The sequence below is a fragment of the Moschus berezovskii genome, chromosome 14 (genome assembly GCF_049115385.1).
Source record: "Moschus berezovskii isolate FMDL1 chromosome 14, NW_MosBer_1.0, whole genome shotgun sequence".
Lineage (NCBI taxonomy): Eukaryota > Metazoa > Chordata > Mammalia > Artiodactyla > Moschidae > Moschus > Moschus berezovskii.
In genome coordinates this window covers 66,835,745-66,859,078 of record NC_142473.1, presented here as the reverse complement: position 1 = coordinate 66,859,078, position 23,334 = coordinate 66,835,745, and the positions used below count along the sequence as shown (strand labels likewise).

At 48.4% G+C, this 23,334-nt stretch overlaps 2 protein-coding genes across 3 annotated transcripts; both read left to right on the top strand.

The window, feature by feature from the left end:
• The first annotated feature begins 361 nt into the window (after positions 1–361).
• On the top strand, positions 362–4,601 carry LOC148775653 (uncharacterized). Its single transcript, XM_088843397.1, has 3 exons — positions 362–369; positions 895–1,609; positions 4,525–4,601. The coding sequence occupies exons 1-3, from the start codon at positions 362–364 to the stop codon at positions 4,540–4,542; spliced, it is 741 nt and encodes a 246-aa protein (XP_088699523.1). The 3' UTR covers positions 4,543–4,601.
• A 377-nt stretch (positions 4,602–4,978) lies between these two features.
• On the top strand, positions 4,979–22,576 carry PAX6 (paired box 6). Of its 2 annotated transcripts, XM_055422699.2 has the most exons (11): positions 4,979–5,036; positions 8,605–8,735; positions 9,524–9,565; positions 9,660–9,875; positions 10,641–10,806; positions 16,532–16,690; positions 17,154–17,236; positions 17,463–17,613; positions 17,710–17,825; positions 20,453–20,603; positions 21,532–22,576. In XM_055422699.2, the coding sequence occupies exons 1-11, from the start codon at positions 5,027–5,029 to the stop codon at positions 21,615–21,617; spliced, it is 1,311 nt and encodes a 436-aa protein (XP_055278674.1). In that variant the 5' UTR covers positions 4,979–5,026; the 3' UTR covers positions 21,618–22,576. The 2 variants fall into 2 exon arrangements, with proteins under 2 accessions (XP_055278674.1, XP_055278675.1); XM_055422700.2 differs by lacking the exon at positions 9,524–9,565.
• Positions 22,577–23,334: the final 758 nt, after the last annotated feature.

Sequence of the window (23,334 nt, the reverse complement as noted above, 5' to 3'; positions counted from 1 at the left end):
GAGCGCTCCGAGCCTTAGAGATGTCGCGAGCGCCAGTCCCAGAGCCCAGGCGCAGGGGGCCCAGCGCCGGGGAGAGCAGCGGGGACACACCGGCGGGGCCGAAAACAAGTGTATTCATATTCAAACAAACGGACCAATTGCACCAGGCGGGGAGAGGGAGCATCCAATCGGCTGGCGCGAGGCCCCGGCGCTGCTTTGCATAAAGCAATATTTTGTGTGGGAGCGATCCGTGCATTTGCATGTTGCGGAGTGATTAGTGGGTTTGAAAAGCGAACCGTGGCTCGGCCTCATTTCCCGCTCTGGTTCAGGCGCAGGAGGAAGTGTTTTGCTGGAGGATGATGACAGAGGTCAGGCTTCGCTAATGGGCCAGTGAGGAGCGGTGGAGGCGAGGCCGGGCGCCCGGCACACACACATTAACACACTTGAGCCATCACCAATCAGCATAGGTGTGCTGGCTGCAGCCACTTCCCTCACCCACACTCTTTATCTCTCACTCTCCAGCCGCTGACAGCCCATTTTATTGTCAATCTCTGTCTCCTTCCCAGGGATCTGAGAATTGCTCTCACACACGAAACCAGCAGCGTCCGTGGAGAAAACTCTCGCCAGCAACTCCTTTAAAACACCATCATTTCAAACCATTGTGGTCTTTAAGCAACGACAACAGGAAAAAAAAAAAAATCAAAACTCTTGACGGGAGCTTTGACCAGAGAGGATGCCTCAGAAAGGTGAGTCCGCTTCTTTCTTCTCGCTTCATTTTTATTGGAATATTCAGGCAGGTCTCCCCCTTCCTCCCCCCTTCCTTCCTCCCTCTCGCCCGTCCCCTCCCCCACTGCTACGCCGGGAGAGTTGGACCGGAGAAGTTTCCACGCAGGAGCCCAAACTTTCTACTTCCAGCGAAAGCCGGCGTCAGAGGGCGACCGCCGGCGAGCGGGAGCAGCGCAGGGCTCGGGGCGGCCGGATCGCTCAGCCCCAGCGCCAGCGCGGGTTGATCTCGCAGGAAGGACCAAGGCAGGCTCCGGGCGCTGCAGCCGCCGCGGCTCCAGGCCACAGCGTTGCCAAATGCTCCCGGCCAGCCGGAGAGGACGAAGAGGCTCAGTGGTGCCACAGGCCCGGGAACGGCTGCAGCAATCGGCCGCCGCCGGCCGCTTTGTCCAGTCGCGGGCCCAGCGAGCGCGCAGAGAGCGGCGCGCCGAGGGAGCGCCGAGGGAGCCGGCTCGCCTCGCCGCCGCCCGCCAGCCCTCCGGCTTTGTGCGGCGCTCTCCCGGGCTCCGAGGAATCCGCTGGCACCCGAGCGCTCAGGGCCACCGCGCCCGCCGCCAGCTCGAGCAGTCAGTCGGCACTGCAGCCCCACGCCGGAGGCCGAAAGAGCGAGCGAGGGAGCGGGAACCGGGAAGGAAGCTGCCAGGCCCGGGCGGTGGAACACGCGCTCCGAGGGAGCTCGGAGCCGAGCGGGAGGATTGTCAGCTTCCATCAAGCCCCCAGGCTCTCGCCCCCAACTTGGGCGCAGAGCTCGGAACTTGAAAACTCTCTGGGCCTTGGGTTTTCCCCAACCTTCGCCCTCACCCTGCGAAAGCTGGGGTCCTCGCTGTGCTCGGGCCCCCGGCGCTCGGTGGGTATTTTTCCTTGTCTTCCTCTGACAAAACTGCACCTGGTGTTGCCATTTCAACAAGTTTCGAGGTGGAAAGGTAGTTTGTTTGGTTTTTTTTTTTAACCCAAAGCTCCTGATTTTTTCCTTTGTGAGGCCTTTAGAAAAATCATTATGAAAGCAGTGGCTTTCCGTTGGTCTGATCACATCCTCTCCCTGCTAATTAGTCTGAGTAATTCGAGAGCTTTTCGATTCTAAGACCTCAGGAGAAAAAGTGTCTTTTCAAAGTTCATAAAGTTGTTGCCTCTTTCCTTGTGCAGATTTTCTCAGTCTTCCTGCACCATAATAGCCCTGAATTTTAGCAAGTGTAATTGGGGGGAAATGGAGTTGAATTTCAAGTGGAAATGCTTTCTTTTTCGATTGCTAAAACTCTGCCCTCCAGTCATGAGTGATTTCTAGAAAGTTTAAAAACAAAGTGAACGGTGGTTTCTCTCTCTCTTTTTTTTCTCATTTTATCCAAAGCTCCCTAAGCCATACTGGACGTTTAACTAGAACTTCGGAAGATTTGAGGAGGGGGTGGGAGCATAAAATGAAAAGCAAAGACCTTGAAAGCCTGGCGAGTTTACGGAGGAGAAATAATAGTTGTTACCGTTGACATTACATTTTTTTATAGCTGGTGACCTTTGCAAACGTCTGAAGGCAATTTGATTAGTTGTTATCTTATTTGGCCCTAGAGAGTAAAACTTTGTCATCTTAATTGGTAATTACTCTTTGGCTGGGGACGGGGAGGGCCAAAAGTGAGCTCTCCTCTTCACCCCAGCTAAGAAGTTTGGAGGTGGTTTTGAGAATGAAGTAATTAAAACAACAGCAGTAAAAGCTGAGGCTTCGATCTGGGATAGGGAGGCAGTGGCCCAGTGGCCTAGTGGACCAAGGCAAGGCGACTCCTAGGTGTTTGGAGACTCCTTCTTTTCCAAAATGGGTCTCTGACCCGGCTAGGGCTATGGGAAGCCCTGGGTTGAGCTGGGGGGCTGAAGCTGTGGCTGAGGTGGGGGGAGTCTAGTCTCCTTGCGAGACTGCTTCCGGGTGTCGGATGCCTGGCTTCCCGGGTTGCTTTTGCACTGTGTTAACGATTACTTAAGTAATGAGATAGCTTCTTAGTTGAGAGGAGGGTGGGAAAGGAGCAAAACCAGGATCTGAAATGCTTCCACCTTCCCAGCTGCTTGGAAAATTGATCAGTTAGGCCTCTCTGGAATCAGCTAGTGATTTTTTTAAAAAATGGCTCCAAGAATGTACCGACCTGGATGGGGGCATTCGGTTGTGGTTAAGTATAGGTATAGGTTACAGTAGGAAGTTTTACCCTTCTAGGGGAATTTCAGTCTCCCTTCTCCCCACCGGCTACTATTTGCAGTTTCAGAATCCGACTTGGTGTGTGGGGGGAGTTGGGGATTCTGCGCAAAGTTGGGTTTTTCTGCCTCTCCTGGACTTGACTTGGTCTCAGGGACCTAGAGACAGGAGAGAGGCTTTGGGAAACTGCCTTGGGAAGCTGGGGGACAGTCCTCTAAGTTTATTTTTATGGATTTAAGCTGCCTCCCAGCTAGTTAATAAATTAGACCACGAATGGCCTTGAAGAAAAAAAAAATTGCTTCTTAGAATTCTTTACTTGCAGGCAGGCAAAATTAACAATCATAATAGGCAAAACAGAAAAAATAATGAATATTTTATTTTTTTTAAGCAGGGAAAGTGATGCTGTGACTATTTAATTATTTTACATTTTTTTTTTTTGGCAAACCTTTTGAATGGGTTCTTTATTGTAACTCTCTCTTCCCAATTGAGCTCCCCACGGTGCTGTTGTATCTTTTTACAGCCCCTAACAACTCACACCAGTAACACAATTACCTCTAGATATTTATAACAAGAAATTACTTTTCTATTTTCTCCCCCACCCAGAACCTTCTTCTTAAGAGAAGACAGGGAGGGGTGGTGGTGGAGGAGGTGTTAACCTTGGGGGACTAGCACTAGGTCAGGACTTACAAAGCGAGAAGTGTCCCTCTGTTCCCTTTATGAGTTGGTGAGTTGTTGGTACCTCTGGTTGGAAGCTGTGTTGCTAGTTAGGGAGATTCGGTTTTGCTCTTTGGGTTTGGGGAGAGCTGGAGAATAGAAGCCATTGTTCGCTCTCTGTAGGCTTTGTCGGCCACGCTCACCCCCTCCTGTTTGTACTTTTTAAAGCAGTGAGGCGAGGTAGACAGCGTGTGTCACAGTACAGTAAAAGGGGGGAAGATCTAAACACCAAAAGAGAAGTTAATCACAATAAGTGAGGTTTGGGGGGGAAGAAGTTGGGCTTGCCACTTTCAAAGTCCCAGAAAGAATGGGAAGTGAATGGCGATCAAGCCGACTGGGAAGCTTTGAGGGGGAGAGTGAAGGATAAAGAGGTAACCAAAGACTTGGGTTGGGGGGGTTGGGGCAACTGGGGCAGTGAAATTCTTGAAAGGAGTAATGGTTCTGACATCCTCCCAAGCAGCCCCAGCCTGCACCCTCAAGCACTCTGAAGTTCCAGGGTCCCCTGTGCTTCACCTCTAAACTTCAGGTATAAGCCCCCCTCCCCCCAGCTCTTGGCTTCTTCTAACCCTGCAGTTTCTCTTGTTCTCCCTTTTTCTTTCCTTGGTTCTTGGTATTTTTGCAAAATGGGGCCCTAACTTGTCAGGCTCTGCAAATCGCCCAAAGCCGGGTCAGAGCAGCCACTATCAAAACGTGGAGACCTTTGCAGGACAGGCTGCTGGAAATGTGGGTGTAGCTCTGGGATTTAGAGTTTTATGGCAGTTTGAGCCCAAGATGGCTTTTTTTCTTTTCTTTTCTTTCTGAGAGTGTGGATCAGAGAGTCCATGATCTATGCTTTTGAGTCATAGTTTGATATACCTTTCTTTCCTTCTGTTTTGTCTTAGGGGGAAGACTTTAACTAGGGGTGCGCAGATGTGTGAGACCTTTTATTCTGAGAGTGGACAGACATCCCAGATTTCAGGCAAGTTCCATGCTGGCTGCTTTGGGTTCCCCAACCTGAAAGAGTCAGAATGCTTCTTCTTCATTGTTGTTCAGTTGGAAGAAAAAATTCAAAATCAAGTCATGGATTCTTCTGACTAAAGGGTTAACTACTAAGAGATATGGGGGAAACAGACTGGGAATCCTGGAGTATTTGTAATGCAAAAGGTAGATTTTGCATGTACTGGAGGGCAGAGCTGATCTGCCCAAACTGATTGATCCGATAGCCCCAAACTGATGTGAGTGGATTATTTCCTTAAAGAGGCTTTCTCCTGTCCTGCTTCCAGGACACCCTCTATAGGGAGGTAGGCCTACCTGGTGCCGGCCCAGAATTAATGCCTATATTCTTGCTAACAGAGCCCCATATTCGAGCCCCGTGGGATACCGCGGCCCCCAGCCAGCGCCAGCATGCAGAACAGTAAGTGCCTCTGGTCTTTTTGGACTTCGGGCGGGGGAGGCGCGGACCAGCGCGCGGGTTGGGGGAGGGCTTGGAGGATCTCGGTGTCCGCACAGGCCAGGCCGGGGGCGCGAGGGAAGAGGCCCGGGGACCCGAGGCAGCTGCTCCAAGAGGGGAGGGCATTTGCTCTGTTCTCCCTCCTGGAAGAACAGGGGCTGGGCTCTTGAGAACAGCCCGCAAGAGTTTGCGAAGCTGCGGTAGAGAAACCCCATCCCCCCCAATCCTGTAACTCACACCCCCTCCCCGCCCCTGCCCGGGCTCTGACCCCAGAGAGGGGGGTTGGACTGAGTGGGGCGGGGCGGAGGCCTCTTGCCGTCGTGCGAGAAGGAGGCCCCTTGGGCTTAGTCAAGACTTAAGGTCGCCACCGTCTGGGGAGGGTGGGGGGCTCCTCTCTCTCAGTCACCCTAAGAGCAGCTCCTCCCATCGCCACCCTGGCAAGGGGCCTGGAAGGCCAGGGGAGTGGGGCACCCAGGCCTGCGGTGGGGTGGAGTTGGTACTGGAACCGTGGGACTGTTACAGGGCGCAGACCGGCGAGAGCAGGTTTACTGGGTCTGGGAGGAGAGTGGGGATCGAGCCCAGGAGTTGGAGCAGCCCTGCCCTGGTGGCTACTGTGTGGGTCCTAGTCATTCCAGGCCCGCTGTGCCTTTGGTTCCCTGGCTATTGCATCTCCTATCCTCCCTCTGCCTAGACGCCTTGGGTCCCCAACCCACCTTCCTGCTCAGTACGTGGGTGCTGCTTTGTGGCAGGACGAATCTGAGACCGGGCCTGAGAGCCTGGAGGCCCAGTAAAACTAGGCCCCGGTAGAGGTGCAGAGCCCCGGGGCAGTTTAAGGGCTCCGCTGTATGGACTGCCTGAAAGCCTACATCTTCTAGAAACCTTCCCTTGCCGAACCGCAGACTGAGAGGGGTCCCTAGCCCCTGATCCATCTGTCCTGCAGCCGCTAGCTGTCCCCTGGCGCTTCAGCGGCTGGTGGGCGTGAAGCGCAGGAGAGGGCGCAAAGGGGGCGCCTAGTTGGATTGCGGATTAGTTGTGCAGAACGTGCCAGGCCCGGGGACTTGGCCCGGTAGGAACCCTCCTTGGCGAGGCTCGGGCTTCTGGCCACTCTTCCTGGCTGCTGGGTCCTCCCCTCTCCAGCACAAGGGCCCCAGCCGCAGGCTCTCGGGCAGGCCGGCCCCGGGCGCGCGGCGTTGAGCATTTGCCGCTGCGGCCTGGCTGGCGGGCCCCGAGGGGCGCGGGGTCGCGGGCCGGCCTGCAGGGCTTTGTGCCGCTCGCTCCCGGGTGTGCGCGAGGCGCAGAGCATCCAAATTGACACCATATGTTTTCCTATTAGATGCTTCGCGGTCGAATTCTAGGCGCATAATCATCGCCACTGGGCGAGAGCGCCAGCCGTCCCTAGGGAAGGGACACAATGATTGAGGCTTAACCTCTGAAGGGGAACTTAGAGCGGCGCTTCCTCGCTGCCATTTCGATGCTGGCAGAGGCGACCTGGCCCTGGGCGAGCACCCGCCGGCGGTCACCGCGGAGGTGGCGGGCAGGTTATTTTTTTTGCCTGTGAGGGGGAGAAGGAGGGAAGTCTAGGATTAGGCAGCTTCATACGCCTTGGCATTCCCAGATTGGGAATTGCCTAGGCTGCGCGTGAAGTTTGGAAGGTCTTTCTCGATCTTTCTCTGGGAGTGCCTTTCTTTTTCCTGGAAGGCGTCCTTTGCCCAAAGAGGAGGCTCCTGTAAGCTGGAGCAGCAGAAGGTGTTTCGAGGCAAAGGAAGGCAATGAAGGGAATTTAGGAGAAACCAGAAGCGGGCTCTAGGCCTCGCTCTGTTGGAGAAGCGGTGTCCCCGCGATGTCCCTGCTCAAGCCCGGCCCGGCGGAGCCTAGATACCCCAAACGCCTGTCACTTCTCATCGAGTTGAGGCCTCAGCACGCCCCCTCAGTCAGGCCCCCCCGCCACTCTGCCCCAAGCCTTCGGCTACCCTGAAAACGCGGCTCCCCTCGAAGGGGAAACGAGTGCAGTTCCATCTCGTCTGAGTGATCTACAAATAGGGACGGAAAGGGTCGTTTTATCACGGTCCCGTTTGTCGTGACGATGCAATTTCCCGGAGCGGAGCGCTGTCACGAAGTGACAAGGCTGCCACAAGCGCCCCGACTGATCTTTTCAATTAGCCTTCCATGCATGATCCGCAGCGACTTCCGCCTATTTCCAGAAATTAAGCTCAAACTTGACGTGCAGCTAGTTTTATTTTAAAGACAAATGTCAGAGAGGCTCATCATATTTTCCCCCCTCTTCTATATTTGGAGCTTATTTATTGCTAAGAAGCTCAGGCTCCTGGAGTCAATTTATCAGAGGCTCCAAGGAGAAGAGAGGAGAGGAGAGGCGAGCTGAGCGGGGGAGCCACATCTTCTCCTGGAAGGGCTGCTCTCTAGAGTCGGGGCTGCAGGTTGGAGATTTTTAAGGAAGTGGAAATAGGCAATTGGCTTTATTTGTGTGCCTGTGGTTTCTGGGGAGGGGGGTACAGGGGTGCTAACTCCTTCTCCCTATTCTCAGTTTAGACAATAGGGTGAGGTTGTGAGATAACCAGATAATGGAGGGAAAGGGACACTGTGGTGTGGTCTTTTCCTTTTCTTTTCACTTTTTGATTTTTGCTCCTATCTGTCCTGGGCTGTGGGGAGGGCCGAATTTAGCATCGGAAGTAAAAGCAGAGCTGTAGCTGGTGCAGACAGACTCCCATACCTCTGCCCACTGTAGCAGCCAGACTACTTTGTGGATGGAGCCGATCTGAGGGACTTGAGGAAGCCTGCATGGGAGGTGCTGAACCCAGGTTGCGGTTCACTAGCCACAGATTTGCTGTTCTGATTCTTCTTTACTCCATTCCCTTTTCTTCTATTTTTTTTTTTTTAATCCCGGTGCTTCACCAGAGTTTGGAGTATGACAGCAAATGTTTCTGGACTCTAGCATCTGAGGGAGCACTCAAGAGCTGTAGGGTTTACCATCACAGTTCTAACAATGCAGGGAGCTTGAAGATGCAGTGGGGGTTCTGTAGGACCCGTGATTTTTCTTTTCACTCAGAGGGGATCTTTGGGAGGATATTTCTGAACTGATTATTTGCACTTTGCGGGTTCAGAGACTGGCTGGGGGTGTTTCTGGAGGGCAGTGGTGGGCTGGGGGTTCTCCTGGAGTGAAAGCAGTAAGTAGTAGTGAGGTGCGTGTGTTCTTACGTGTGTCTGCACCGTGCTTCTTTTCTGCAGTCTGGTGGGCAGGAGCTCCGCTGTGTTTGGGCTGGGCTGCCCCGAAGCCTGGAATGGCTTTGAGGTTCTGTTGTCATTTTCATCGCTAGCAGGGACCTGATCACTGAGGTTGGCCAGGGCTGGCAGGGAGCTGAGGATGCATTGCGGTTGTCTTTTCTTCTTCTCCTCCTTCCTTCCTCCTTTTCATCCTTCTCCTCCTTCTTCCTCCTCCACCTCCTCCGCCCCCCTCTTCTCTTTCTTGCCTCTTCTTCCCCTCCTCTCTGCTCTGCTCTCCTCTCCCTTTCTTCAGGTCACAGCGGAGTGAATCAGCTCGGTGGTGTCTTTGTCAACGGGCGGCCACTGCCGGACTCCACCCGGCAGAAGATCGTAGAGCTAGCTCACAGCGGGGCCCGGCCGTGCGACATTTCCCGAATTCTGCAGGTGATCCTCCGGCGCCGCCCCATTCGCCGCCCCCGCGGCCCTCCACTCTCAAGGCCCTCTCTTCATTTCTTACTGTAAAAGCTGCTAATTATGGACCCCCACCCTCACCTCCCATTCCAGCCCCCACCCCACTCCCCTGCCTTCTGCTTTCCCCTTTCCTTCCACCATCCTTCCCGATCTCTTTCAACCTGGGTCAGTCATGTAAGAGAATTCATCTGCTTAAGAAAAAAACTGGGTGTGAATTAAAAACAAACCAACAAAAAACCTTTCTCTTTTCATTTGTTAAAAATGTTCTTTGTGGTAACAGTTTATGAACTGTAATAAAATGAGTTACATAAATCTGCATAATTTCATCCCCTTCTCCCTCACCCTGTGCTTACCTCTCAGGGTTTGAGATATTTGTTTGATTTCTTCATATTCATGAAGGATATATATTGATTTTAAAAGACAAATGCTGTTTACCTCCCTCCCTAACTCACGTTTACTCAATTGGGCATATTTTTAAAGGAAAAATGACTAAAGATTCAGTTTATTTTTCCCCTTCACTCATTAAAACATAACACCACTTTAAGCAAGATCAGCACAAAACAATCTGACTTCGTTTTGATGCATCTTCTGGCAGTGTTTATTTACAAAAACAGTTTTAAAAACTTTTAAGTTTTTTTTTTTAGTTCAAACTGTTTGAAAGTATCCTATTTGTAGTTTTTAGGGCTACAAATGTAATATTAAGAAAAAAAGCTCTCTATAGTAAGTTCTCGTACCATTGAAGGTATATTTTTGTGTTATAGACCCATGCAGATGCAAAAGTCCAAGTGCTGGACAATCAAAACGTAAGCTTGTCATTGTTTAATGCATACTTAAACAATTTTATTTTTGTCTTGAAATTATTAATAATGTGGTTTTCTGTCCACTTCCCCTATGCAGGTGTCCAACGGATGTGTGAGTAAAATTCTGGGCAGGTATTACGAGACTGGCTCCATCAGACCCAGGGCAATCGGTGGTAGTAAACCGAGAGTAGCGACTCCAGAAGTTGTAAGCAAAATAGCCCAGTATAAGCGGGAGTGCCCGTCCATCTTTGCTTGGGAAATCCGAGACAGATTACTGTCCGAGGGGGTCTGTACCAACGATAACATACCAAGTGTAAGTTCACTGAGAACATTCCCTCTCCCTGCCCTAAGCTCCATGCTCTTCCCTCTTTACCATCACTTTCTTTATGTCCCCCTACTCTGCTTCCTGCCAGTGTCTTTCTTTTTCTCTCCTCCCTGCTCCACGTTTGTCACCTCTGTACCTGGGGGTCTTGAGAGGAGCACCTTGACCTTTTTCACTGACCTTCTGGAAATGGGAGTCACGTGTGGGAGGGTTAGTCACCTCATTTGCATGCGGCAAAGTAGAGAGTGAAGGCACCTGGAGAAAGTCACTGGAATGTAGAAGGAAAATGAAAATGAAAACCAGATTCAAGCAAACTTCCTCCACATCTTGCTGTTTGACCCTTCTTTCAGAAATCAAACATCCATTTCTGTCCTAATATAAAAAACAAATAACAGTGAAAGAAATCTCTAAGCCAAGTCTTAATATTGGAGAGGGGGAATCTTTAACAGCAACAATAATAAAAAAAGCAGCCATGTGAGTTAGGTCACCAAAGACACTGAGCAACAGTGAAGGACCCCTCCCTAGTCTTCCAACTCTCTACCCAACTCAGTTTCCATGCCCAGAATGATAGCTGGCATTCTTTCCACGATGTCTCTGCAAGTCCACCCACTGTCCCAGGATGGTTGGGCATTTTTTTTTTCAATGTATTAGGGGGTCATTCTTTAAAGGGGAGCATGCTGAGATGGAGACTTAAGATAGGGCAACTGTGTCTTCAGGAGACTCTGCCATTTGGTTTGATCTTGATTTGATTTGCAGGTATCATCAATAAACAGAGTTCTTCGCAACCTGGCTAGCGAAAAGCAACAGATGGGCGCAGACGGCATGTATGATAAACTAAGGATGTTGAACGGGCAGACCGGAAGCTGGGGCACTCGCCCGGGTTGGTATCCGGGAACATCCGTGCCAGGGCAACCTACGCAAGGTAAAAACCCAAAGACCCACCCTCAAACTCTTCATATATGCAGCCCTTGCGTGTCCTCTTCTCCTCCAGCCTTTTCCCTCTCTGGACTTTTGTGCTTGGAGAACGTAGTGGGAGTAACTCTTCAAGGGCTTGGGACATGTTGACTTGCGCTATATCTAGGTGGTATTTGTTGAACTGTCTGGTTGGCCTGGAAATTCAAGGGTTGTGTAGTCAGAAGTAGTATGAATGTGGCTGGAGTGAGTGTGTGTGTGTGTGTGTGTGTGCAAGCACGCTCGAGTGTGTGTTATGGGCAGGAGTAGGTGTGTGCCTGTATGAGCTAGCTGTGTGGTGCCCTATTCAAAGGTGCCATTAAAATGCACGGAGAGCCCCCTTGCTGTAGAAGTGTGACAAGTTAACACACTGACAGACTGCAAGGTAAACATAATTGTATCATCTTGCTTTTTGCTGTAATTGACAAATTATGTGACTATGAGCAGGCTGTATGAGAGAGGGTGAACAGTGAGATGCAGGGCCAGGTTGAGGATGGGGCATTGGAAATGCTGATTCCCAACTAAAACAACCCTACCCTCTAGGTTTGGACCCCCTCCACGCCTCTGGGCCCCGAGTTCTCATTCTTTGTGGGTGGCGACTGTGTAATAAGATAGGTGGGGTGAGGCTCCTGTGAGCCAGACTTTGGTGTGTGGGAGCTTCCCTGGAGCTGAGAGGAAAGATAGGCTCTGGCCCGCTGCAGGCTCTGTGAGAAGGGATGGAGGAAGAGGAGCAGACGGGGGTGGGGTCGGGTCGGTTGGCTCTCCCCGCCCCTCCCCTTCACACACCGGAGGTAGCTTGGTCAAGAGTAGGAAACAGTTTACTCCGAAGATTAATCGGTATTTGTTGTCCTCGTGACAAGGAGATAATATGAGGGATAATGGGACGTGGAATCTCACTCCCCGGAGCACGACGAAGCCTGGGGGCTCCCGGCCAGGGGAGGCGGTGAGGGGGACGCTGACGGGCTGCCCTCGCCTCCGTGCGCGCTCAACCCAATCTGGGTGCCCCGCGCCTCCACGGAGCCGGGCGAGGGAAGGGAAAATCGGTAACAGTATGCGAAATATCTGGTACAAAGGATGCTTCTGTCACTCGCAAGAATTTGTTATGGGAACAATCCTGTCGCTCTGTAATTGCTCATTAGAGAACGTTTTGTTTCTCATTAAGGCGACATGAATAAGCGTCTAGTTGAAGGAGACAGCTGTAGAAATGTTCCACAAGAGACCTCTGGACACGATTCGGCACCAATTGCCAATTAGACATGTCAGTTTTAAGAGCAGAAAACAATACAGGACGGACACTGGGAAGATAGGGAGCAAAGCGCTGGCTCGGTGTTTCCCAGCGCGGCCGCTCTGCCGGGCCGAGGCCTCCCGACGCGCAGGGCTCCGGCTCCCTTGGGCGACCCGCTCGCCCGCATCGGGCCGAACCTCGGCCTCCCGGGGTGCGGCAGGCTGCCCCCCGAGGAGGCACTGCCTCCCCGATGGCTCCCTCCGGCCTCTGGTGAGGACGAGGGAGTGACCGCCATACCCTCACCTGGCCTTTGAAACTGTAGGATTCCCACGTGCGCACGCCGGACACACCCAAGGGACACGCACTCCCACTGCTCGCCCCCAGCACCACCCCCCCACCCCACCCAGAGGTCCGGTGACCCCACCCCGCCGCCTCGTCTGCCGGAGAAATCTCCAGGAGGGCGCGGGACTCGGTGACCGGGCCTGGGAAGGCTGAGCCCTGGGCGCGAGGGCTCCTGTTGGCTGGGGCGGGAGGTGGCGCTCGTTCAGGAACTTTGAACTTTCTTTCAGGCACCCAGTTGCTAGAGCATTCTGGCTCACCAACTGCCGGTTCTCCGTCTGCCCCCGGCCCCACCCCCCCAAAAAAACCCCAAGCCCCCCCCGACCTGTGCCTGGCCCCCGCTGCGTGGGGAGGGCAGTCACGCCAGCCGAGCGCGGAGTGCCCGGGTGCAGGGGCCACAGGGCGCCTGTGGCAGCGTCTGACGCCGGAATCCTTGGCTCTTTGGGCTCTAAGAAGGCCCCCCCTCCCCGCCTCGCCCCCTTTCCCGGCCCAGGAAGCCGGTTTTGGGTTTTAAAAGAGTCCATGACTCCGAAAGCATAAGGCGAGGTTAAGTCTCAGAGGGAGACAAATATGGTTTCCATCTGATCAACGCCATGCGGCGGTGAATAAAATTGTGCCGATGTGGGCTGACAACCACAAGAGACAACTCTATCCGGCCCCCAATTCTCCTGCGATTTGGTGGTTTTAGGGATCACGGAGACACTTTTTCTTATCTCCTCCCTCCCCCGCCCCCCTCCCGTAATACCCAGGCCCTCTATAGGATTTAGTCAGCCTCTTTTTTCAACAGATGCTTCAATGTTTTGATCCGCGCTCCAAAGCTGAAAAGGTGCCGCAACCGGGTTGCTATCTTTTCTTGCTTGTTTTCCGCCTCACTGATTAAGACACTAAGAAACTAAGGAATGATTTTATTTCCCAGCGTCTTTTTTTTCCTTCTTCTTCTTTCTCTCTCTCTCTCCCTTCTCCTTCTTCCAGGAAACAAATCCTATCCCGAGCGTCAGATGGTCCTGGGGCTGGGAGTATGGGAGGCGCTTTCACTCGCCTTCTCGAGGATTAGGCTGGAAGGTGGAAGGCGCCCATTGAAGGCCACTTCTTTGCGTGCTGAGGGGGCGCCTTTTAAAGAAGATATCTTAATTGTCTGCCACTTAGGTTTATCATGGGGAGAATCCGAGATCCAACTTCTAGTTTTATTTTGCTAAAAAGCTTTAAGAGTGGAAAGTAAATCCACTAAAGGAAAAAAAAAGGAGGGGCACCCAGTTTAAGAGTGACCTCTCCCGCACCGCCTGGCTGCGGACTGTTGCTAAAGTAGCAAACTTTCAGCGGTGCACATTGACTCTGTAGGGTCTTGGAGGGATCCTGCAGCCACGACTTTCTCCTGACCTGCCTCTGTCTCCACTGCTGTTTGTTTCTTTCCAAAGAGGTTTAAAATCAAGCGCTCCGCATCCTCCCTTAAATGACTCCCCTTAAAAGTCACTTCCCAAGTCAGCGCTGCGCCTGCATTCCTGTTAGTAAGTGTGTGGTGTGTGGTGTGTGGTGTGTGTGTGTGTGTGTGTGTGTGTATGAGTGTGGTGCGGGGGCCCGCAGGCGCGGCTGTGGGGGGGGGCGCAGTGCGGAGAGGGAGAAAGGAAGGAGAACGTGAGCACATGTCCATGTTTTAAAATTAGGAAAGCGTCAGTGAAGCAAACGGGAGCAGAGAATGCTATCTGTGAGGGTCTTCTGAGGCACACCCCGGTAGCTTTGTTTAATTGGAGAGCTCGAATGTGCCAGAAAAAAGGACTGGGGTGGGGCCTCCTGGAAGGAGTCTGAGTGACGCCACCCCTGCAAGATGGGATTGTGTTCAGCCCCTTCCCTACACGTTGGAGGATCGCAGGTTTTTGTTTGTGCTTTCCAAAAGCAATAACTGATGGGCCTTACTAGTTGGCCCCCCAAAGTCTATTTCTAAAGTCTTCCTCATCGACTGAATCCGAAAAGAAAAGGGGCTTGGCATTTCGCTCCCTGAAAAACACGTGGAAAAGTCACCATGAAACTTGGGGCAGTAAATAAGCGCAGACGCTGGTGCAGGCACATGTGGGGGCGCGGCTAAGGAGCCCTCCCCAAGCCCCACCTAGCTGATGTAGCGCAGGACGACCCGAAGTAGCCCACTTACTAAGTCTCTCTCTCTCTTACCGCCCTCGGTCTCTCCCCTTGGCCGCTGACCCTCTTGTCTCTTTTCCTCTCAGCACTTTTTCTGTCCTTCGTGCACCTTTCTGGCCTCTTCCTCTTTGGAGCCTCTTTCTGGCTTCACCTTTCTCTACCGCCTCCCCTCTCCTCCTCCCTCAGCCAGACCTCTGTTCCCTCCCCTCCAGTCTCCCTCCCCGCTGGTCTTCATCCGCTCTGCCTCTCCTCCCCGCTTTCCCCCACGTCCCGTCCTCGTCCACCGTCCCTGCGCCCCCTCACCCCCTGCCCCGGCCCCCCATCCACCCTCCAGCCCCCAGCCAAGCGCCCTAAATAGCATTGAGGCGCCCGCTCTTCGGACAGTGATTAATGATAGCAGAGCAGAGGGGTTAACACACTTCACTGAAAAGTCTGTTGACTGGGCTTCTTGTAACACAATGTGGCCCGCTGCACGCCTCAAGAGAATCCTTTTGTTGTCCGCGCTCATTGTGGCCTCGAAATTCTGCCCACGAAAGTTTGCCAACGCTCCTGCCCCAGGAGTTTAATAGTTTCCCTTACTCGCGGGGCATTGTGCTTTGCTGAAAAGCAGCCCCTCGCTATTCAAGTGTTGGTGGTCATCTCAATAGATCTCCAAGGGCCCATATGGTGGCCAGTGCTGATGAATCCGCCTGTTTAAATGGGGGAGAAAGTTGGGGTTTTAAAACATTTCAAAGTTCCTGAAAAGATCCCACTAGATCCTGTCACAATTCCCTGAACTCTTTGAAGGCACTGCCTATTGTCTCCCGGTTATAAATGATATTCCTGGCCAAGTCGATTCCCACCAAGGCGCCCCAGAGGCTCCTCCCCCCAGGGCCAAGTCACTAGGATGGGGAGGGGGGCAGCCCCTTTTGGTATCCCTTGGGATATCCCTTAGGGCCCAAGGACCCAGGAGGCAGTGGCCCTGGAGGCGTAGAGAGAACTGAATCCTTTCCTTCAGACAGGCTGTAGCCTCTCCGGCAAGGTGCAAAAGGAGACAGCTTGCCCAAGTGCACATCTTGCCCTCCAAGCAGCAAGGGAAAACAATAAAACTTTCCCCTGTTTAATGATAGAAATTACATTAAAAGTGGTGGAAATGCCCTAATTAAAAATGTACCACTTAAATGATATGCCAAGGATTCAGCTGCAGCATAGCATATTTAGCTAGTTAGTGAACTCTCTACTATTTCTTTTTTAAAATTACACGTTAAAAATTTAAAAGAAATCTTACTTTTCTCTGGTGCAACACATTACAAAGAATGGACAGTCCTTTTATCTAAATATAAAATTCCATTTTCAGCAATTATAGCCTGTTCTTGGTGATGATATAATTACAGCTGTGCTCGTAATAGGTGTCAAGGCAAAGCGCACTCATACAATAGTTGAATAAAACTGCAGAACAATGCGAGCACTTCTAAATTCACAACCTTTAAAATGAAATTGACTGTGCAGAATTCAAATAAAAACTAGATAAATATTTTTTTTAAAGATTACAAGCTTGGTTTGGTTTCTTAATAGCATTTTCTACAAACCTATCAACATCTAATTGATTAGATAGGAATTACTGATTATAGATCAGCTGAAATCTTGAACATCACTCTTCTGTTTTCCCAACACAACCATAGGTAAATAAATTCTGCAAGGAGAGGGAGCTGGGTGAAGCATGTGGAGGGTCAAGGTTAGTTATGAAAGATCATTTTAATTGGAAACTTCACTTGTTTTGTCATTCACAGAAATGCCATTCTATAAGTATCTACATTGCACAGTCTCATCATAATAAAAACAGAAAATGGTGGTTAGGTAATGTGTGTCACTAATGTCTTTTGAAGGCTGACAGTTACCTTGGGAATGTTTTGGTGAGACTGTGAGAATAGACTGCTCTTGGAGTTTATGGTTATATGAGGTCCCTTTTGGAGACTTCAGGTTATTCCAAATTTCTCTTACTGTCCTGTTCTTTTTGTTCCAGATGGCTGCCAGCAGCAGGAAGGAGGGGGAGAGAATACCAACTCCATCAGTTCCAATGGAGAAGATTCAGATGAGGCCCAAATGCGACTTCAGCTGAAGCGGAAGCTGCAAAGAAATAGAACATCCTTTACCCAAGAGCAAATTGAGGCCCTGGAGAAAGGTGATGGAGTTTTTCAAAGTAGAGAAGCAGTAAATCAAAGTAAATGCCACATCTTCAGTACAAAGAGCTAAATTTAGCCAGGGCCCTTGTGCAGAGGCCTGAAAAGGTTTCCTCTTTCTTTCTTTTCTGGGCATCTCTTTTAGTGCATATGTTTTCTTTCTTCTTTTCATGTACCAGCAATTCAAAGATGAAAAATCTGACTTCTCATAAAGAAAAAATGATGATTTGGCTAATTCAGGCCACAGAAGAGACTTTGAATGAATGTCGTTAAACAAAAAAATAGAAAATGGTTCTGATGGGATAGTTCTTCCAAGTACAGTCAATGCTAATAGTAGTAGCATTTTAAAGGGAATTGGTTGAAGGTGATAGAAGTTGGGAGGTGGAAATCAGCTTGATCCAGGCTTTGGTTGACACATTTTGTATAGTTCTGGTGCAACATAGAAAATGCAACTTACTCTTTCAGAGTTTGAGAGAACCCATTATCCAGATGTGTTTGCCCGAGAAAGATTGGCGGCCAAAATAGATCTACCTGAAGCGAGAATACAGGTATCCCGGGACTGTGTGTTCATGCTTTGTGACTCATACCATTTGCCTTTTTTAGAGACCCAGGTACTTCTAAGGAATGTCATTTGTTTGTATAAATAGAAACAGATTTAGTTTGCTAAATGCTTTGCCGTCACTTGGGGACTGGGGGAGGAGGACAGTGGACCTGTCAGGGATGGGGTGGAGCTGGGAGCAGGCACAGGGCTCACCTGTTCTGTCTGATTTCCAGGTATGGTTTTCCAATCGAAGGGCCAAATGGAGAAGAGAAGAAAAGCTGAGGAATCAGAGAAGACAAGCCAGCAACACACCTAGTCATATTCCTATCAGCAGTAGTTTCAGCACCAGTGTCTACCAACCAATCCCACAACCCACCACGCCTGGTAATTGGAAATATTAATTCTACTGATCAGTGTGTTTCAACCTTTTTGCCCTTGGCTCTGACTCTCACCACGTCTGTTGTGTTCCTCTCCCTGCAGTTTCCTCCTTCACCTCTGGCTCCATGTTGGGCCGAACAGACACAGCCCTCACAAACACATACAGTGCTCTGCCGCCCATGCCCAGCTTCACCATGGCGAATAATCTGCCTATGCAAGTAAGTGAGGCTGGTGGTTGCCCACTTAATGGGTCCCTGGGAGAGGAGGTTAGGAGTGGGTTGGGGCATGCAGACCTCATTGGCCCTGTGTTTACCCTTGGGAGACTTTCTCAGTACGGTGATTGGCTTGACCAGTGAAGTCTGAGATGAAAGCAGTCAATCCAGTCTTTTAGTTGATTGATTAACTGATTGATTCATGCCTTTAATAAAATAAAAACTTGATTTTCAGTCCAGTTAATCTGCTTTTTGCTCATTGGGAATGTCAATTTGATGATGTTGGATGAGAATGGGGCACGCTTTAGGGACCAGTGTGAAACTTGGACCAGAAAATGAAAATAATGCTGGCAAATTATTAGCTAGTAAGGGGTTAATATGGGTAAAACAAGTTTGTATTCAGGTGTTCGTATAAATAAATTTATAGTCTTTATGTGTATTTTGGATGTTATTTAGGATGTTTGTGAGAAACTAGTGAGGAAGAAAAAAAGGATCAGACTTGGGATTCATATTTGTATAGTGTGATTTACTTAACATAGAGGAAAAGATAGTTTTCTTTCTCTATCTTAGAATAAAAAGAATAGAAGGTATTTGCTAGAAATATCATGTATCTTTGTTGTGAATGATGTGATGAGTTTCTGGCATTACTAGCTGCCTGGAAAGGTTGATGCTATTCACTTGGTATAACAACCTGCCCCTACTCACTTCCGTCCCAAATATATATTGGCCCCTACTTGTGCTAGGTCCTGAGCTAGGCTAATCCTGTTTTATGATGGAAGTTGTATCAGGTAGGTAGGGTGTACTGGAACCTTGAAGCCAGAGGGTTTCTTGATGGGGAGAATATTGGTCTTCTGGTGGGCCTTCTGCCATGACTTCTTCAGAACTCTTGTTCTGTTTGTACAGCAGTTAGAGATGCTGGGCGGTATGAAACTGGCCAGCATGAGCCCCTGATAGAAACAGATTGGGGGATACACAGATAGTTTATTCTCCACAGAACATCTTTGGCTGGATTTCTAACCCAAATCACACTAAAATAAATGTTTCACGGTCTTTAGACTGATATAGGAACAGCTAGATAAGCAGCTTCAAAGGCATTATTCACATGTCTATTTTTATTGCATCTGGATATTATTGACCATAGAGCAATTAATGTAAATTAAGGGATTAACAGCCCTTTAGTTGGGGTGGCTACAACTGCCTTGGAATTTTCTAGAAGTCAAGGTTGCCTGGAGGAAGTGATTTCAGGATAGAAACAAATGCAAGCTGAAATTCTGGCAAGGCCCTGAGGGCCTGCTTGCCTCTTTGAACTGGATGTTAGCAGTCATCCTCTGACTTTAATAAGGCCACTGACTGTCTTGTTCAGTTTTATAAATTGTAGCAATACCTAGGTTTCTGTGAAGATAAAAACTGTGTGTATGAGAAAACAGAAACAATTAAGTAGATGCTGCTATTCTGTTAGAGTTGTGTCCACATATAGGCCCCTGTGGGTCAATTTATCTCAGATGCTGATTTTTAAAAATTATATAACTTATAATATCATTCAAATTATATATATATTCATAAAACAAAATTAAAGTATCAACAATTCTACTATTCAGAGAAAATTGCTCTTTGACTTCTGGAGTTGGGTGAGGGGTGTCCTGTCTTTCCATCAGTTTATCCTGTTGACCAAAATCTTCAACCATTTTATAAGGAGCAGGGGTCCTTCTCTGACCTTCTCTAGTTATCATTGCCTCTGAGGATGTGGGTCTTGGAATGTTAAACATTTCTATAGTTTGCAGATTAGAGCAGTACTGTCATCTCCCTTGCTCCTGACATTATGCTTCTATTAATTCATCCCAAGTTTGCTGCCCCATCATAGCCCTGTGAGAGCTCATGAGGAATTTTGTCCCAGCCTTGTATATTTATTTAGTTAGGATAAAGGTTTTATCTTTTTACTGACATGATTCTAAATATTTAGAGGGTAGCAGCACAATTTTGTGGATTAAACCCAATCTCGGGTTTGGGGTCTGTAAGAAAGTCACAGCAAATTTTCATGGTAGAGCTAGGTATTTCCTGACACTTCTGACTACTTTAACCTGAGATCATTACTGATTTGCCTTTTCGAGAATCTTTAAATCCATGAGTCCCACCATGAAAGGCTTCCAAGGTCCCTAAACCAAACTTTACACAGAGTTCCTCCCGCTGTTTTCTGCCTCAGAGCTTGAAATACAGGGTTTAAGGGGTAGGGGTGTTATTGGATTCCCAAATATTACTAGACTGAAATTTTGAGAGAGGGGTAATGTATTTATGGAAGTCCTCATGTTAAAACTTCTCTAAAGGTGCCAGCGAAGGTCCAAGATGAAAACGGACAAAAATTCTATTCATTTTATGGATGGTGCCAACCATCTAGCTGGACAATAGTCTGAATTTTGGGTACTTGTAAAAAGTTTGGTATGTAGGCAACTTTGCTCTAGCAGTGGACAATAGAAGGACCAGTGGAGGCCCAACCTTAGAGTTCCCACATGGAATTCCAGTGCTTTACTTGCGGGTGTCTTCAGACTTATTGGCAGAGTCCTGGGGAGGAGGGAGCCTGGGGATGTGGCTGTGCAATGTGTCTCTCAGTAACCACAGGTTTGCCTTTCTCCTCCCAGCCCCCAGTCCCTAGCCAGACCTCCTCGTACTCCTGCATGCTGCCCACCAGCCCTTCGGTGAACGGGCGGAGTTATGATACCTACACCCCCCCACATATGCAGACACACATGAACAGCCAGCCAATGGGTACCTCGGGCGCCACTTCCACAGGTGAGCCGCTGCTCTCCACAGGCTGCACAGAGGTGGCCTTGGCAGCTTCTTTCGCCAGGTCATCTCCCTTCATTTGTAGTTTACCTGGAAAGAATCTGCTGGCCTTGTGTGATGGTGTGTTTTACCCTCTGACGTTCGCTTCTCTGGAAAAAACTAATTAAAAAGGGGAATTCAGTCAAACTAGTTAGTAACTTAATGCCATAGTGACAAAAAAAAAAAAGTTGTTTTTCCTGAATTTGGTTGCAGAAGTTGCATATGAAGGCGAGACCCAAAAATATATCTTTCAGAAGGAAAAATTATTATATTAGCCAAACTCAACAGTGAAGGCCATCCCCCACCTCCTCCGAGCTTACTGGAAAGACTTCTCAGGTCCTTCCAGTTCTTCTATGCCTTTCATTGGAATGAAGAAGTACTGCTTTGGTTTTCCAGGATGGTTTTGTTGCTAAAGTTCCAAACATACAGACAACTGGAAAGTGAAAGTGTTAGTTGCTCAGTCGTGTCCTGAGTCACGCTCAGACTGTTTGGGACCCCATGGACTGTAGCCCACCAGGCTCCTCTGTCCATGGAATTCTCCAGGCAAGCGTACTAGAGTGGGTAGCTATTCTCTTCCCTAGGGGATCTTTCCAAGTCAAGGATCCAACCCCAGTTTCCTGCATTGCAGGTGGATTCTTTACTGTCTGAGCTACCAGGGAAGCCTGGAGTTGGTTTTCTTTTTAGGGGGAGGGATTGGAATTCAGTAGGTGCATGTAAACATGTTTTCTAATTTCTGAAGGTGCTACTTTTGTTTATAAGACTTGAAAGTTGTTTTTTTTTAAATATAGTTGAAATGTTAGATGGTACTAGAGATTTTTTTAACTTATAAATTCATACTCCATGCCTGTCTCTCGAAGGGAATCTCTACATGGCTATTTCTTTCATCCACTTCTAGGACTCATTTCCCCTGGTGTGTCAGTTCCAGTTCAAGTTCCTGGAAGTGAACCTGATATGTCTCAATATTGGCCAAGATTACAGTAAAAAAAAAATAATAATAAAAAACAAACAAACAAAAAGAAAGAATATATTGTGTTAATTCAGTCAGTGACTATGTGGACACAGCAGTTGGGCGTTCAGGAAGGAAAGAAAATTGGCTGTTAGAAGCACTTCAGTTCTGCAGTTGTGTCCTGTGTTTGTACCACTGGGGAATGGACTTGAAAACAAGGACCTTTGTATACAGAAGGCACGATGTCAGTTGGAACAAATCTTCATTTTGGTATCCAAACTTTTATTCATTTTGGTGTATTATTTGTAAATGGGCATTTGTATGTTATAATGAAAAAAGAACAACGTAGACTGGATGGATGTTTGATCTCTGTTGATCATGAAGTTGTTTAAAAAAAAAAGGAAATCATGATCAACAAGCTTTGCCACGAATTTGAGTTTTATCAAGATATATGGAATACTTCTACCCATCTGTTCATAGTTTATGGACTGATGTTCCACGTTTGTATCATTCCTTGCATATAATTAAACCTGGAACAACATGCACTAGATTTATGTAAGAAATATCTGTTGGTTTTCCAAAGGTTGTTAACAGATGAAGTTTATGTGCAAAAAAAAAGGGTAAGATATAAATTCAAGGAAGAAAAAAGTTGATAGCTGAAAGGTAGAGTGTGTCTTTGATATAATCCAATTTGTTTTATGTCAAAATGTAAGTATTTGTCTTCCCTAGAAATCCTCAGAATGATTTCTATAATAAAGTTAATTTCATTTATATTTGACAAGAATACTCTATAGATGTTTTATACACATTTTCATGCAATCATAAGTTTCTTTTTTGGCCAGCAAAAGTTAATTGTTCTTAGATATAGTTGTATTACTGTTCACAGTCCAATCATTTTGTGCATCTAGAATTCATTCCTAATCAATTAAAAGTGCTTGCAAGAGTTTTAAACTTAAGTGTTTTGAAGTTGTTCACAACTACATATCAAAATTAACCATTGTTGATTGTAAAAACCATGCCAAAGCCTTTGTATTTCCTTTATTATACTATTTTCTTTTTAACCTTATAGTGTGGTGTTACAAATTTTATTTCCATGTTAGATTAACATTCTAAGCCAATGGTTACTTTCATACATACTCTTTTAAATCCTGATGATCCTTAAGAGATAATTTTTACAGGTATCAAATTGCAAATGTGTTAGGAAAAAAACTCCATTGGAAGCTGTGTGTAGATCTGTGCCCATATATACCCACAGTACATATACAAAATGGTAGCATTTCCCAGTTATCTGTTCAATTCAAAAGCTTAAAGTCTAGAAATAATTTAAAAATGCAACAAGCTATTAGCGAGGAATTATCTTTTGAATTAGGGCTGGCATTTTCAATCTGGGCAGATTTCCATTGTCAGCCTGTTTCAACAATGATTTCACTGAAGTATATTCAAAAGTAGATTTCTTACACAAGATTCCCTGAAAGCCGCTGCCTTTCTCAAACAGGCCGTCTCCCTTTTCTGTCTCCCTCCCCTTTGCACAAGAGGCATCATTTCCCATTGAACCACTACAGCTGTTCCATTTGAATCTCGCTTTCTGTGTGGTTGTGGATGGTTGGAGGGTGGAGGGGGGATGTTGCATGTCAAGGAATAATGAGCACGGACACGTCAACAGACAACAACAAAGCGACTGCAACTGGCCGGGGGGAGTAAAGGCCTTCAGTCATTGGCAGCTTAAGCCAAACATTCCCAAATCTATGAAGC

Bases quoted from the DNA above. Each gene is read 5' to 3' on its own strand.
- PAX6 (XM_055422699.2), top strand. The intron at 9,566-9,659 runs GTAAGCTTGTCA...TCCCCTATGCAG, and splicing joins AAGTGCTGGACAATCAAAAC to GTGTCCAACGGATGTGTGAG. The intron at 9,876-10,640 runs GTAAGTTCACTG...TTTGATTTGCAG, and splicing joins CCAACGATAACATACCAAGT to GTATCATCAATAAACAGAGT.